Source organism: Chiloscyllium plagiosum, unplaced genomic scaffold, assembly GCF_037043375.1.
Source record: "Chiloscyllium plagiosum isolate Xiang-an unplaced genomic scaffold, Cpla_swu_hap1 HiC_scaffold_5, whole genome shotgun sequence".
Taxonomy (NCBI): domain Eukaryota; kingdom Metazoa; phylum Chordata; class Chondrichthyes; order Orectolobiformes; family Hemiscylliidae; genus Chiloscyllium; species Chiloscyllium plagiosum.
Genome location: NW_028270143.1, coordinates 30,380,650 through 30,398,066, shown reverse-complemented (window position 1 = coordinate 30,398,066; position 17,417 = coordinate 30,380,650). Strand labels below are relative to the sequence as shown.

Here is a 17,417-nt window from a genome sequence, read left to right as displayed (position 1 = left end):
TTTAGACTTCAGAGAGTAAGAACCCAAACAACAAATTGCAGAGCTTTAATTGCAAAAGAATCCACAAAACCCAAAAACTACACAGACTAAAATAACTACAGTTAAAGAATCTACAAGCACTTACAAAAACTATGTACAGCAAAAACAGAACAAACAAAAACGCCAAAAGGGACTCATTGGAGGAATTTACCCCCCGTTCAAAGAGGGTTCCTAAACATCCTACAACCCAACTAAAACATCTCAACTGCCCGCAATTCCTATAGCTAGGGTCATGCCACATACATTGACCACTTGGCAGAGAAAACAAAACACATTACCTATCCCTTCACTTAGAAATTGAAGATAAATAGTTTACCCATCCTGGACATCATTTCACACAACTTATTACTAGAAAGGAGACTCCACCAAGTGCTTTTTGAAGGAAAGCAAACCTGAACAGCTTTGTCCTCTACACTTACTTGACCGTTCAACTTAAGTCGACGTGTCCACAAAGTTCTTTGCTTTCTCTGGAGAGTCAAACAAATGTATGGTTCCATGATGATTGATTCGAAGCACCGCTGGGTATCTTAAAGAATACTGGATCCCAAACACTCTCAATCCCCTCTTGACACCATCGTAGGACTTCCTTTTCCGGACCATTGCTGCCGAGGAGTCTTGAAAAAACATGACCCTGGAGCCACCACAAACCAACGCCTTGGATTCCTCCCCTGGGCTCTATAGGCTTCCACAACCCTCTGCTTATCTTTATAAGATGGAACCTTACCAGACAGGGCATGGGCACTGATCTGCACCTGGTTTTCGTGCTGCAATCCAGTGGACTCTTTCAATTGTTATTCTCCTTTCTCAACCTCCAAATCAACGAAATCTGGGACCCATTTCTCAAAGAACTCCACCAGCCGCTCACCTTCCGTCCTCTCCGGTATGCCAACAACTTGCAGTTTCTTTCTTCTGCCCCTGTTTGAGATAGTCTACCAGATCCAATACACCACAGACCGGTGTTTCCAGGGCTTCAATCCAGTTCTTGGAGTCAGTCTCTGCCTCTACCCTTGCAAGCTGGTGCTAGAGCTCATTGGTCCTTCCCCCCCCCCCCCCCCACAAGTCTTGCAGCATAGCAGATACAGGAGCCAATTTCTCTTCAATGTTTCTCCTGGATCTGCCTCCCCAGATCCTCTCAAGATTTGGCCAGCTCCTCAACCAGGGTCTGGGGAGTAAGCAAGCCCACTGCTTCAGAGGGCTAAGCTGTGGCCCCAGCCGACCTTCCTCTTTTCTCTGGCATTCTCCAGCTGCAACGACAAAGGTAAGTAGATTTTTTTTCAGGTTTCTAGCTCCTTTACTGTGTTTTTACTCAGAGTAAAGCGCTTGGGATGGGTTCTGGCTATGTCGGGTCGGCGTTGCAGCGCAAACACCAGGAACAGGATGCCGCCATCTTGGATCCCTGCAAGTTTTTTTTAGAAAAGAAAACAGAGGGTGGCAAGTGCCTAGAACATGCTACCAGAGGTGGTGAAGGCAGATACAATAGCAACGTTTGAGGCATCTTGACAAATATGAATAGGCCAGGAATATAGGGATACAAATAGTAGGGATAAAAAGGGTCTTTTTCCAATATTGGCAGCTGTGACTGCTGGAGTTTTGATTCGGTCTCACTAAAGGTTACAGAATACTGAGAGGCCTGGATACAGTGAACATGGAGAAGATGTTTCCATCAGTAGGTGGGTCTGTGCCCCAAGGGCACAGCCATACAGTGAAGGGATGACCTTTAGAATGGAGATGAGGAGGAATTTCTTTAGCCAGAGGCTGGTTACTCCATGGAACTCATTAACACAGAGGGCTGTGGAGGCCAAGTCATTGAGTTATGTCCTCATTGCCTAGCATTCAAGCTCAAGTTCATCAATTTTCACAATGTCCCATAGAAGAAGCTGTAAGTACTGGAGATTAATTCCGGATTCTTTTCAGTATACAAAAGGAAGATATGCTTGTAATCTTTACTCAGAATTTATGTGCAGACATCACAATCTTAAGGCTCAAGTACAATATAACATTGAACATAATTTAGAAACAAAATTTCTAACAGTAAAGGCAAATAAAATGTTGAGTGCCAAATAATTTTAATCAATTAGTGACTGAAAACAGAAAATCCCCAAGTCATGACAAACAAAAAGAGCAAACTTCTTCCAGCTTGTTATGAGATTCAATTTCAAAGCAAGCATAATTTGAAAATTAAATTTTGAATCTTCAAGTTTGATTATGTGGAGTAAGTGCACACAACTTTGCATAACTTGCTAAAACTTTACCAAATTAGGAACTTATTCTAGTTAAAAAATTAATAATTGAATAAATTAAAAAATTAACTAATCAAATAAAACTAAATCAGAAATGACAGGAGAGTTGGTGTGATGTTACTCGAGCACATGGGAGTTTAGGAAAGACACGGTCTTCCTGAACAACCATACCTACACAATTACTTGCAGTTTGGGAAACTGAGTCAGTTGCGACAGTGGTGATTTGATGAAGTGGCAAGAAGAGAGGACAGCATCTTGGCTGGTGTCCCTTATTGGTACAGAACATCCCCCAGTTGAGGGGACCACCCCCCACCCCCATCTTTCTGCTTTTCTTCATGTCTGCCTTTAAAAACAGCTAGTCCACTCCCCAGCTGAATGACCCTGGCAGCCATATAATAGTCTGGACACTATATTGTTCAGGTCGATAGGCTTGTTAATAAGCCTGATTGAACTATAATTATATAAACATGGCAGCTGGCAAACTATTTCAGACACCCACCTAGTACAGTATAGTGGTTAGTTAGGGTGGATGGTGAGCTAGACATGTAGCCCATTTTATACATCTACTGAAAATGCACATGACAGTCAGTAAAATCTAGCTTACGGTTACAAATATAATCAAGCTTGGGAAATAAGTATTACAGGACTAGCGCATTCTGAAAAGACAGATGAAATGGAAAAGGAGGAGAGTGCCCTAATTGCAAAAGAACGACATAAGGGGAATAGTCAACAAGGTACTTGGCTTAGAGGAGATGCTGGAAATCAGTGTTAAAGAAATCTTATTACACTTCCAACAAGGAATTACACAAAATATTAACATGCGAGACAAAGGGTTGGAGTTGGAGGTAATATATTAGCATGAATAGGAGATTAGTCAACATCCAGGAAGCAAAATAAATGAGGGATTGTATTGACATACTGTAGTCATTCGCCACAAGGATCAATTCATTTGTCACAAAGGATTTCCTATAATCAATTCTCTTTTTAGCACTGCTAGTACTGACTCTTCTTACTTTATGCCAGTATTTCTTAAGAGTCCAGAGTATGCTGCTGGAAAAGCACAGTAGATCAGGTAGCATCCGAGGAGCAGCAGCAGAATAGACTTTTCGGGCATAAGCCCTTCATCAGGCCCTGACCTGCTGTGCTTTCCCAGCAATACTCTCGACTCTGATCTCCAGCATCTGCAGTCCTCACTTTCTACTCAATGCAAGAGGTAACTATCTTAGTACGCACTCATATCCATTTTCTCACGAGTCTCAATGCCATATGTTCTGATCCAGATGACAAATCAACTATGCGGTATCTCAAGAGATCTTTTGAAAATCCATTATTCTTGGTTACCTTTATTGACTTATTTGTAGTAGTTACAGCACAGTTAACAATCTTTTGAAATCTGGTGACAAAATATTTTATGCTTTCATTTGTATTACATTCAAGAAAGGAGCCCATCATCTTTCTTATCACAACAAGCTAATTGACCCAATTCTTTGGACTTGTTCTATCTCCATAGATAATTATGTTAATTGCCCCAACTCCCTTTCTTATTGAATGTTATACATTAGAAAAAAAAACTTAATAGCTTATTTCTTCCCTCACTCAATAAGCAGATGCAATTCAATCTGGACCAAAGTTTTATCATATTAACAGTATATTGGCAACTAACATGATACCAAGAGTCCTATAATTTGCAACTTCTTTTTATTCCCCTTTCCTGAATATCCAGACAATACCAATCTCCAAACATACTGAAACTTGCCAAAATAAATGACTTATTCAATGCAAGAGTCAGAGGTTCACGAAAATCTTCCATCATTGTTGCCCAAAAAGAAAATTAGGTTCAGAGCTTAAAACCAGTGTAAATTAAATGAGGCATTAGATAAAATAGTGGGTGACTACATTTGAGGCAGGAAAACACATTTTAGGTTGCAATCCTGAAACACATGCATGAACATTCGACACATTTTCCTTGTTCCATAATTCTTTCAATTAGATTCATTGGGAAAAGACAGTTGATTAAAACAATTCACTGGCAGTATTAGACAACAGAATAAGCAATTGATATGTAAACAAGAAACAAGTTAAAATTATTATACACTTCCTAACAAATTAACTGGAGCACGAAATTCTGTCCATCTTGGGAGTATATTCAGCCATGCATCAAATATTGTTGTAAACAGCATTAATGTAATTACTAAGACAATATTATGAACAGTAGTAATGCCTTTATTTTGGGGCATGGGAGTGAAGATAAGTCAACATTCGGATTGCTACACCTCACAGTAAGATGGACTTCTCACTGTTTTGTCATAATCATTCATTCAATCTCAACAGAGTGGATAACCAACTGACTTTCTGGCAATCATTGCCCATTTCCCCCAGTTTGCTGCTAGGGAGTGCAGTTGTCACCAGTCAACTACAGATATTTAACTTTGTTACCATTAATATAGCAGATGTTTTACTAAATTCAATATCTTACAGTACAACAAAAGGTTAAATCACCCAGCAAAATGAAAGGGCTGAAGTTTTTTTTCCATATTAATTTTGTTACTGAAAAATTTTAGATGTTGGTATCAGATGATCAAAGCAACTGAATTAAATGGATTACTTTCTGAAATAAAAAAAAAGCAAAAATTTTAAAAGCACGAGTTCATATGCAGAGTTTATAGGCCACACTTTCCCTTACTTTGGCCCAATTGTCATTTTTAGCAAGTTTCAACAAGCATTTCTTTTATGGGTCACAGCAACTTCTCATGCATTCTTCTGCTGTTCACCATATTAATTAATCCAGGGTCCATAAATCCCTTTTCCTTATGGCATTGCTCAACCCAGTCAGGACCTCATGGCGTTCACACAATGGATGCCACATTTAAACACCAGCTGGGCACCACTTTAAATTGTGCATGGTAAGAGACTGCCAATGTTTACAGTTTGACCAGTATTCCACAGCTGTTGGCAATCCTGTTTGAGCCATGGTGGAGATCCTGGTGGATACTGCATGGGAAAAGAGGGCAGTCTTCTTTCGTCCAGAAGGCCACAACACCAAACACTACTAACATGGAACAATAGCCACATGAATCAGAGCAGTATCCTCAGTGTGAAGAAACGGTCAGCCATGCTTTAAAATCAATAGCCTTCTGTAAGGCATAGGTGCCATCATATTCTCTTCATACCTCACTCAAATCCTGCCACTTCACACACTTCCCACCAAGACAAAATGGCTGATCATTCTCACAAATGCATGCAACATCTTTTCATGACTCTATACATCATCTGCCTAAACTACTTCGCCATCCTGCCTAGTATGCTTCCTACTCACATCATCCGCCCCCTTCTTGCACCACCACGAACAGCTCTTCTAGCCAAAATAAAACAATGCCCGGTAGGGCTGATGGGGGCAGAGACGGAGGTCAGGGCTGGCAGACTTTTATGCCTTCACCCCTTAGGAGGAAAAGCAAAATCCTTAAACTTGCAAAAGAGGATCGAACATACTCAGGCAGATTGGAGACCTCCAAGTCAAGGCAATCAAGCAAGCTTCACTGTGCAGTGATGCCCTTCCATTTACCATGGTGAACATATACAAAACATGCTCAAGTTACCAGCCCCAGCTTTGTAACAAATTCCCTCTTCTCTCTTTTGCAGGCACCAGCAGTATCCATACAAGCATCTGACACAAAAGACACTGATCCCTCAGCCAATTAGCTCCTCCTCTACCTCGGAGGAAGTCACAACACTGAGCATAGATAAGCAAGGCCTTTCTCCTTCACCCTCCAGCAGCTCAGACTTTCACCTCAGTGGATTCTGTTTCTAGATTAGACTAGGAAGCACAATCTGGTGAGCATCATCACTGACATATCTCTGCAGCTGGTCAAAGAAGAAACTCCCCAGCTTGCTGGCAAGCAGAGGACTGCTGGAGACCAGGCACCTGATGACATGTCACCCTTAATAACTTTGCCCAAATGCAATATCACAGAATTGGCAGACCTGGATCCAAGGTTGGAAGAGTTCACCAATATTACCATCAACATGGTGGTGCCTGACGGTCTCGACAGAGACAGGTAGCTGACATGGAGAGCCAGATCCAGCAGAACGCTCAATGCCTGTCACAAATGCACACAGGCCACCATCGTTTTAGCCACTGGAGTCCAGCATTAGCAGTCAGGCCACCAATCAACAAGGGACCTCAAATTCATTCCAGGTGTCTCTTTCTCAAGAAGGCAGAATGTTCTTGCAGGCAACTAGGTGCAGGGAGTGAATATCTCACATGAAAAGTCTGATGACTAATTCAACCTTTTACTTAATGATAAATATCTTCATTTTCTTCCTCAACCCCTAGTCTATCAAACTTTCCATCCCCAAGATCACTATCCACTGCCCCATTGAAGCCAGTGGTGGTCACATGAAAAATCCCCTTCCACAGTAACTCATACCTTTCTATATTAAGTTTAATCCCACCCTGTTATTTTGAATCATGCTAACTCCACACCACACCTCCCCCAACCCCACCCCTCCATGGTCATTATTCCAACCTCATGGCTCCAATTCCCACATTCCCCAACACAGAATGGATAACCTTCCCTTTGATATTTACTGCCCAAACCCAAGAGTTGACCATGGCCACAGACTACAGATTGACTTGTGAGGACAGTCCTAGCAGAGCATGGCCCAGCCCCTGCTCCAGACCAAATGTGCCTGCATTTCCCAGATGGGTCAGTTTTAACCTGCAAGACAGATTGCAGCCAAATTTCTTGACAGGAAGGAAAGGAATTCTTGAAACTAATCACAAAGGACCTTACTGACCCTCACCAACCCCTGGACTGGGACAAGAAAATGCCCTTGATTGGAGGAGCTAGACTTCTTTATAGATCACAGTTGTCCTCCACTTGATTAAGGACTACTCCCCCTAACTGTTCTGACATGACAATTTGATATACATGTTTTGCCATGGAAACGGTTGGTACATGTTATTGGTATGACATTGACATAGCACAGTGCTGTATAGCAACATGTCCCTTGCCTTGACTGTTCAGTGCTGGCAAACAGAAGCAGCTGCCTGGCCCTAAGCAGCAAGCCAGAGATGCTGAGGCTGTCCAAATGCAAAGCAAATGAGCGCCAAGAAAACAAACAAAAAGACCCGAGATGCATCCTGAGCTGATGCAAGAATGAGTGACCACTTCTGGAGATTGAGCAGCTTGGTGGGAGCATTTCAAAAGTAAGGTGCTGGTGTGGTCCAAAATGAAGTGCTGAAGGATATGAGCTAGTCTGAGATGGACTTAGTGAGAATGGTGCTGTACCGATGCTGAGCATGCCAGGAGATGTTGGTGAAGGAGGGTGTACATAGAGGGATGAAGAAGCAATTGACAAAATGCAAGTCATAGGGTCAGCTAATTCTGACTGAAGTTGGGAATTGAGATTGCCCGAGAGAATTTCACACCGTATATAAAATGATGAGGTTATCAAATAATGAAATTCAAACATATGGAAATACATTCTGGCTAGTGACATTCTCATTTAGCCATTGAGATGTTCACTTGATGATAAAATCAGATTTTATCATTCTCATTGCATTGTCCCAAATTTGGTAGTGCCCACACTACTGTATGGAATGGAAAACTCCACATTGCCTTTCAGTGCATTTATGTTTAGGATATAGTTAACATGGAAGTTATTTGTCACTCTTCAAGCATTAAGGATTCCACCACAGTGTGGGACTGAAGTTTGATGTGAAAAGTGACAGATCTGGTCCCCAGATAGTCTTTTGTGAACTAGTTAGGATTTAAAAACTTAAAATGTTATACATAAATTTATTTTCTTGTACAAACTCACAAAATGATCACGGTTGTTGAATTAAAATTCAACAGTGCCAAGACAGAATTACAAACTCAAGCTTTGGTCTGAAATACTTTATCAAGTAATCACTTAACCAAACAAACATAATAAACAAATTATAGGTAGAAGCCTTTCTGCATTTTGAGAGACAATTCTTCCCACACTTGAGGCCCACTCATCTTCCCTCTACACAATTCTTTAAAACAGAATCCTTACAGCCATTTCACAGGTCCATGTCCTTATCAATTAGAGCAATATAGATTTCTGGAAAGTAACTGATGTGGAACAGGCTTATTCATTTTACACCACGCTCTTTTTTTTTTTAAAAACGTCCATTCATGGAATGTGGAGGTCACTAGCTATACCAACATTCATTGCTGATCCCTAATTACCCAGAGGGCAGTTAAGGGTCAACTTCATTGCTCTGGAGTCACATGTAAACCACAACAGGTTATGATAGCAGATTTCCCAAAGGATGCAAATGAACCAGAAGGATATTTTAAGTCAATTGACAACACATGGTTGCACTAGGCCCTCATTTAAATGAATTAAAATTTCACCACCTACTATTACGGCATTCGAATCCATGTCCCCAGAGCATGAGCTGGGGCTCTGGATTACTGGTCCAGTGATATTACCACTATGCCACCACCTTGTCATTCACAACCCTGCATCGAAAATTAAATTTCTCCTTTCTCCAAACATAATCAGAAGCATCCCTTCCTGCAATGAGACAAATTCGCTCATTTTGAAGTATTAAATGTTCATCTGAAGTCACATTTTTAATGAAAATTTTAAATTTAAATTTGTATGAAATAAAGAACCTTATCCATTCTGACCATGCTCATCTCTTTCTTACCATTCCTCTTCCATCGATGTCCTCGAATTGATAAACTGGTGACTGCATTCCTTGATATTCTGGATGACGTTGGCGTTATCTCTACTTCAATCGAGCGTGGAGCATCTTTCGATGATTTCAGGGCACCAAAAGGTAACATATTTTTAATTGCATTGCCAACCTACATGAAAAGGTATCAAAAATTGAAAAGTGAATTATTAAGTTCAAGATTTAACCATTAAAAAAAAGTAGCAAGGCAAAATGCAGATACTTTTTTCCCCATTTTCATACCAAACAAAAATGAGTCAGACTGTTGCAATATCATTTATTTCAATGTGATGGCACAATTGGGATAATGTAGAAAAGACAAGTGTCTGAAGCTTACCAAACAATAATATCAAGTTTGGGTATAGCAATAAAAGGATTTTCTGTTGCTTCAAAAGTTGAGACTTGTGAACAACTGGTGTTTAAAAATTAAATTAACAAAGGTAGCCTTGAGGACAAGTTTATACGGTGAGTGTGTGACAGATTCTTTGCATAAAATATGCAGCAAACAATTAATCAGGCTATTTTAGATCTGGCATTGTCTAATGAGACAGGGTAAATGACTTTGTAGTCAAGTGTTCTCTAAGCAAGAGTGATAATAATATTACTTTCACATTTAGTTTGAATGGGAAAAACCTAGGGTCTGAAACTTGTTTTAAACTTTAATCATATTTCGAAGGTTAAGACAGTTAACTTAGATTAGATTACATTACAGTGTAGAAACAGGCCCTTCGGCCCAACAAGTCCACACCGACCCGCCGAAGCGAAACCCACCCATACCCCTACATTTACCCCTTACCTAACACTACTGGCAATTTAGCATGGCCAATTCACCTGACCCTGCACATCTTTTGGACTGTGGGAGGAAACCGGAGCACCCGGAGGAAACCCACGCAGACACGGGGAGAACGTGCAAACTCCACACAGTCAGTCGCCTGAGGCGGGAATTGAACCCGGGTCTCAGGCGCTGTGAGGCAGCAGTGCTAACCACTGTGCCACCGTGCCGCCCACATGTATGCTGACTTGTATGCTGTGGTCAGGGGAGAAAAGGCAAGGTGGTAAGAAAGTAGTTGAAATTCAATAACTGAATAATCTTTAAGAATTATAAAATTGCACAAGATAGATTCTACAAGAATGATGCACCATCTGCGGCTAATTAAGTTAAAGGGTGTCATCAATTTGAGAGAAAAAACATATAATGCTACAAAGATAAGTGGTAGGTTAGAATTGGGGAAAATCAGCTAAGGGTAACCATAAGTAATTAAAGAAGAAGACAGATTGCATAAACTACAGATATAAAAACGGCTGAAAGAACTTCAAAAATATATTTTAAAAAGGAAGAGAGCAGTTGAAGTTAAAGTTAGCCCCTCAGGTGCAAGACCAGGGAATTAGTAAAGGGACACAAAAGTACAATAGACATTTTGAACAGCATTTTGTATGTAACTTCATGATAGAAGACAAAAGCATCCCAACAAAAATTGGGAAACAAAAATGGGTCAGAAGTAGGCAAGGAATATAACTACCGTGACCGCTGGAGAAAAGTATCAGAAAAACCAAACGAGACTAATAGCTGCCATGTCCTCATTGACTCAATGGACTGAACCAGAGAGGATCTTCAAAAGTTGCAGATATACTTGGCATTTTGCTTGCAATATGAAATTCTCTCGATTCTGGAAACCCCCGGATTAGAAAACTGCAAACGTAATGTGCTTTTTAAAATTGGGAGGGGGCAACAAATTTGGAAACTAGAGACCACTTAGCCAACAGCCTCATGTGGAGACAAAAACTGAAATCTATAATTAAGGAAGCAGCAGAGCATTTAGAAACCTGTAACACAAAGCAAACAGCAGAGTCGATAGATGCTTTCAATAAAAATATAATTTGAGGATGTTAGAAGCAGGAAGGATAAAGAGATATGCAGTGTATTTCGAACTCCAAAAAGGCATCTGATCAGGTGCCACATAAAGGGTTGCTACATTAAAAAGAAAGACTCTACACTGGCAGTAACATAGCACATTTCAGCACAGTACAGGCCCTTCGGCCCTCAATGTTGCAATGACCTATGAAACCAACCTGAAGCCCATCTCACCTACACTATTCAAATATATCAGCATAATATCAGGTAATACATGAAACAAACTGACTAATTCATATAAAATGAGTCTGGACAAATAGATATTTTCAAGTTCACAAACTGCAAGTAGATTGTGGCAGTTATCAGTGCTAGGGCAAAGTGACCAAGCATATCATAACCAAATTTTATAATCCACAAAAAAAAAAATTAGAATGCAAATTGAGGAGGACACCACGAAGGAATGGGTTTTCATTATTCACTCCAGAGATCAGTTTCCAGTTTCCAGGATATATTTTGTGAATTCAAAGAGCCTGCAACAAGGGAAGGAAGCAACAAACAACCCTCTGGATTGAATTAAATCTTCCACTTCTGAGGGTTTTGTAAAGGGACTGTTCCAGAACCAAAAAAAACTTCCAATACTTTTGAATTAAGCGAATAATCGGGTCCATGTTCAGCATCACCATATGGTAAAAAAGAAATCTCATTTCTATCTGTGAAAGATTCAGCATCAACTATATCTGGGGCCAAGCTTTGTACCATCTTCATCTTGCTTTCATAAGCTGTCTGGTCTCCTCAGAAAAGCAATGACAACTCCAATAATGGTTGCCACTTGCTACTGGGATCAGGCAGGCAGCTTTTCTCCTGTAAAAATCAGTCTGATTACATTTAAAAATAGCATCACAAAAACATTCAAATATGAGTTCAGGGTTTGGAATTCAGAATCCGGCCCATCAGTCTGGAAAGTGATTTGCGAAAATCAATGGGTTAAAAAAAAAGACACTGTGCATAATGTAGGAAAATGGCCAATTGCTTTCCTTTTCTTCCTTTCAAAAGCAAAGTATTATTCCAGTAGACAGACTACAGAATGCTGAAGTCAAAAGGATTTCAGTATCTTCATACATGATACAAGGTTAGCACTGCAGATACAGAAAAAAGTAGCAAAGCAAAATGGAATATTATCCTTAATCACAATTGGGATAGAATAAAAATGGCAGGTCTTGCTAAAACTATTCAGCATGCTGATGAAACCATATCGAGTGTATTCCACATGTTTTTAATACCTTTCTTCAATGGTGAATATTTTGGCATTGGAAGCAGTTTGGAGAGAAGGGCGACTAGGTGGATTCCTAGGATGAAAGGGCTTGTCTTATGAGGAAAGATTAAGCAGGTTGGAGCTATGAGCATTAGAGTTTAGAAGAATCAATTAATGAATGGCAATCTTATTGAAACAAGGTTCTGACGGAGCATGACATACTGACATGATGCTTCCTTTACAGGCGGAATCTAGAACTGGGTAGTGTTTTAAAAGTTGGCTCCCCATTTATGGGTATAACAGGATTTTAATTTTCCGGAGGATTGCGAACCTATGTAATTCTCCATCCCAGAGGTGGAGGCACTGAACATATACAATGCCCCAATTGTTATATTTTTAAAAGTGAGGAACAGGCAAGAAAGATTCAACTATAATCGTAGTGAATGACAACATGCTCAACAAACCTTTGGGCTTATTCCTAATGAAGTTCCTTGCACTGTGTTGAATAGTAATTTGCTATTCTGTGTTATATTACCAGTGATTAATTTTAAAGGCAAACATCTTAGAACTTACTTTTGGTGATATTTTAATTGAACATAATTTTTGTTTGGTCAAATTCAATATTCAGGTATGTAAAATTATCCATTTACACTAATGCTGTCCAAACGATACAACTGTACTCTATTAAGCTGAACATTTTATCATTCCTGCAATGAATGTATCTAATAAAGTCATCATCATCTGCATTTCTAGAAAACCAAAACAGGGGATCTTAAGTGTTAATGTAATCCTTATCAAAATGGGCATTCTCAAATAATTGAAGCTCTTAATGCATCTTTCAAAGAAATTTACAGTTATGTTTAGTAAAAGTACTCTTCAAGAATGGAAATGTGTTGCTGGAAAAGCGCAGCAGGTCAGGCAGCATCCAGGGAACAGGAGAATCGACGTTTCGGGCATAAGCCCTTCTTCAGGAATTCCTGAAGAAGGGCTTATGCCCGAAACGTCGATTCTCCTGTTCCCTGGATGCTGCCTGACCTGCTGCGCTTTTCCAGCAACACATTTCCAGCTCTGATCTCCAGCATCTGCAGACCTCACTTTCTACTCTTCAAGAATACCTGTCTATAAAGCTACACATTTTTATTCATCCAAGTTTGAGTCAATTAAGCTAAAGTGTCCAAAATAAGTTTTCCTACTGGTTTGTTTTATGACATGGAGACACGCAATGAACCAAACCAGCCTTTTTACCCGTTTTCACAAAACAGTAAAATTAGAACCCAAGACCCCAAATAGTTTCTCTAAACGGTTCCTAAACAGACTTTGTGACTAATTAATTCTAGACACTGGTTTTGTCTCTTTGACTTAATATACAATAGCTTTGAGAAAAATTAACAAGATGAACTAATTAACGTCTAAGCTTTAAAAACAATATTTGTTTTCAGCACTCAAAAGACAAACAGTTAATAGGGATAAAAAGAAAAAAAAAAACAAACAAAAACAAAACTGGACATTACTCAAATAGTTTTCAAAATGCATTGCTTCACAGGCATAGATGTGGACTCTTTGGTTGTTTTTCTGGAGATACAGATCAGGGTCACATTTTTAGTTCACTGAAGGACAAGTAGCAATGCTTCTACCTCAGCTTTTTTACTCTTTGGGTTTCTGAAAGGCGGTGAGGAGGTTAGACAGGGAGCTTTCAAGTCTTCATGCGGTGTCATCAGCACCCAAACTCTTCACCCCAGAAAACAGTTTGAAAAAAACATTTCAACTCTGACCCTGCCCAGAGACTGGCTGCCATATTTGTCTTAAATGCACTCAATGACTTGGCCTCCATAGCCCTCTGCGGCAATGAGTTCCACAGATTCACCACCCTCTAGCTGAAGAAATTCCTCCTTATCATAGTATAAAAGGTCAGTCCTTCACTCACTCTCAAATTGACAAAATGTTTCAAATCCTTGGCCAATTCATGATGAAGGCTTCTCATTTGGGTTTAGCCCACAATTCTTCAGTTTCAATAACTGATCTTTCAGCTTGAAAAGGAATTATTTTCCTACAATGAATTGATCATGGAAATGCTTTGAGGCATATAAAATCTAAGATAAGATGTTATGAAGCGCAAATATAATAATTATTTACTTGTGCAACTATACAGCATTGTTTCAAGCCAGATTTGGAAGATGCTGGACACCAAGTTCAGTGAGATATGACCAAGATATTAATACATTTTTAGATGGTTAGTTCAGTTCACAGAAGCTGCTCTAATCAGTTGTGTATGAAAAATATTTGGTCAAACAGTTACAATTGTGTACACATCTAGTTTCTCTCTTTTTTTGCTTCATATTTTCAAAGAGTCATAATTAGTCAAAGTCAGGTCAAATATCATGGCAAAGAGAGCAACCAGAAATGCACAGTTTTCAAAACAACAGATGACAACCTAAGTCAAACAAACACTATAAAAGTGTTGTGAAATTCTTTGACCTGTGAAAAACTGGTGCTTAACTGTTTTAACTTGTACATGACTCCACTCTTATAGCAACCTGGACAAAATACCAGCGGATTGGACTTAAACCAGTTGTCTCAATTTGCTTCAAAGAGAGTGGCGCACTATGACCATCTCAGGGAAACTAGAAATTGACAATAAGTTAAGTGATACCTATATAGCCTATAGTGACAGTTTTGATTTTGGGAACTGTGGACTTTTGGATTTCTAAGAGAATCTAGCGTTCCAAGACAGTTTAATAATCCATTGCAAATTAAGAAAATAACAGTGAGCTTGGCAAGCAAGTTACCTAAAGAAAATTGGAACCTCGACATTGCAATTCACCATTGTACAATAAAAATGTCATCTTGATATAAACCTAGAGATTCAGTCTGCAAGATAATTATAATCAAATATCTGTAAACCTTTATTTAAATTAAAGAACAGGAAGAAAAGGGATTTCCTAGCTTTATCACATTGAAAAATTTAGTCAGTTTGATTTTGCTTAAAAATGGGACTCAAATTTAATGAACATTTGACCGGAAAGATCTGAAAAGTTCTGGTTTGATTTTATTTGGCAGTCCACTCAAAATAATGAAATAGAAATGCTCTTACCCACTTTCTGATATTAATTCAAGCTAATTAATCATTCTACTTCAACACATCTCTTCAGACTTTCAAAGTACTTCACATTTAAAACAATTATTTTAAATACCATTGCTTCAGTGAAGAATACATGAAAACCTCATAGTACAAGATTAATGATCATTTAGTTTAAATTATTGCATGGTGAATGTGGAAGGATAAATGGCTGGGCACTAGACTGACTTCAGAATATTTATGACCCATTTCTTGAAAGGGAGGAAAGGCCATACCATATTCATTCTTTAAAGAACAAGATTTTACAGTCGAGATGCCTCACCTCCCTTTTCAATCTTATAATCAAAGAAACTCATTGGCAAAAATCTTCACATAGAAAAATGGAAATAAGGATTTATAATACTTCAGAGTATTCATCAAGTCCAAAAACTAGTAACAAATTCCTGTCTTTCAAAAAAAAACCTTCCTATAACAATTACATCATACCACTCTAAGTTGAAGGATCAGATGACTACTCACTAGTAAGGGTTCTGCAAACATCTCCAACTGTGCTCGATACAATAGATCATCCAGTGCTTTGCAAGCCAAATCCCATTCTCCATTATACCTGGAGAAAAAGTTAAAAATGCATGCCATGTCAAAGCAGCCGTTATGCTTAGCTATACAGTAGTATAATAATTTGTACATTTAGAAAAGAGAGAGATTGCACTGAAAATTATTCAATTGGAAAGCACTTTCAGTAGATCTTCATACTTAAATTCTGAATGAAAGCCCATGAGCTCTGTCTGTTTGCAGTGAAGAATAAACTAGCAATGGTGTGCAAAGTTGTCCATCTCTGGAACACAGTGTTGTGGTTGGTTCTGTTGGTGTTTTACATGTTTCTCCACTATGTAGTCAACTGTTCAACAATGAGAGTTTTTCATATATTGACTGAAACAGCCAATGAAGCAACTCAAAATATCATTCCTGATGAAGGGCTCCTGCCCGAAACGTCAATTCCCCTGCTCCTCGGATGCTGCATGACATGCTGTGTTTTTCTAGCACCACAAACTCTTGGCACAAAATATTAAATGCATATTTATACTTACATAGCATAATAAATAGCTGTTAACATGTGCACCATAAATTCAGCAGAGACAGGTATCCTGCTATCAACATCAGTGTATTCCTTCTGCAATCTCCTGGGAAATCCACTAATGCATATCCTGAAAGTCAAAATTGCACAGAATTAAAAATATTTAAAAAGGTTAAAGATCCAGAAATTTACAATGCAACTTTTAAAATCTCCTATCCTCCTCCTCCTCCCTCTACATCTCAACTGAAATGCTAGTCAAATGATCAAAATTAAATGAAACAAAGTATTAATAGTCACTGGGACATGGGTGTTCAGAGTATTTAAAAATGCAATCTGTGCAGCTTGGAAGTTGTGGATAAAGCAGTAATGACAATGATACAAAAATAAACCCCACATAATTCACTGTACTATCAGTTTGAGTAAGAAAAAACCTTAGCTGTCTCAAATTCTTGGTGACATTTTTAGTCTTAAAAAAATGTGCAATTTCAATTCAGTAATGTGTCGAAAATTTATAATTTGTCTGACTATTGCATTTGTACTAATTAGGTGGATCAATCATTGTCACTGTAGTCATGTATTAGTGAAATTATCAACTCTAGTTCAGTGTAACTAACCATCATATTATGACAACATGCAACTCAACAGGATTAAAACGTATAACTAAATGAAAGCTCTGAAGTCAGAAACTGCATATGGTAATTAACTACTTTTCAGCACATTCAACAGAATGCGTCACATAACCTCAACAACCCTGAAGAGCTATTTATCACAGCCTTCATCCAGATACAAACCAACCTAATGCTGGATCTTAAGCTCAAGATATTATTTCACTAGGCATGATGCAGATAGGTCCTAGTAAGCAGAGGTTAATGGGAAATTCTCAGTGGTTATTGTATTCTGGAGAGGTTGATGAACTACCTTCTTAAACCCCCTGCAGGCTTTGGGGTGCAGAGATATTCATGACATCGTTAAAGGACAGAGTTCCAAGAAACAATGAAGGAAAGTCTGGGTGCTGTGCAATATGGGAGAACCTGTAGGTGGTATTCTCATGTGCTTGCTGATTACTGCCGTGTACCCTTTAGAGGGCACACACATTGCTGCAACTGTGCTCTGATGGTGAAGGAAGTCATTGTCGAAGGTGGGGTTGAGTGCCAACCAACCAAGTAGCCTG

At 39.1% G+C, this 17,417-nt stretch overlaps 1 protein-coding gene across 4 annotated transcripts in view; it reads right to left on the bottom strand.

The window, feature by feature from the left end:
• hycc1 (hyccin PI4KA lipid kinase complex subunit 1) overlaps positions 1-17,417 on the bottom strand; it is a 76,098-nt gene that overhangs the window by 8,151 nt on the left and 50,530 nt on the right. For all 4 annotated transcript variants that reach the window (XM_043689756.2, XM_087987071.1, XM_043689761.2 and 1 more), the window contains 3 exons: positions 16,260-16,376; positions 15,691-15,778; positions 8,965-9,124 (listed from right to left, as the gene is read on the bottom strand). In XM_043689756.2, coding sequence (XP_043545691.1) covers positions 8,965-9,124; positions 15,691-15,778; positions 16,260-16,376 — 365 coding nt within the window. The remainder of the gene's footprint in view (positions 1-8,964; positions 9,125-15,690; positions 15,779-16,259; positions 16,377-17,417) is intronic.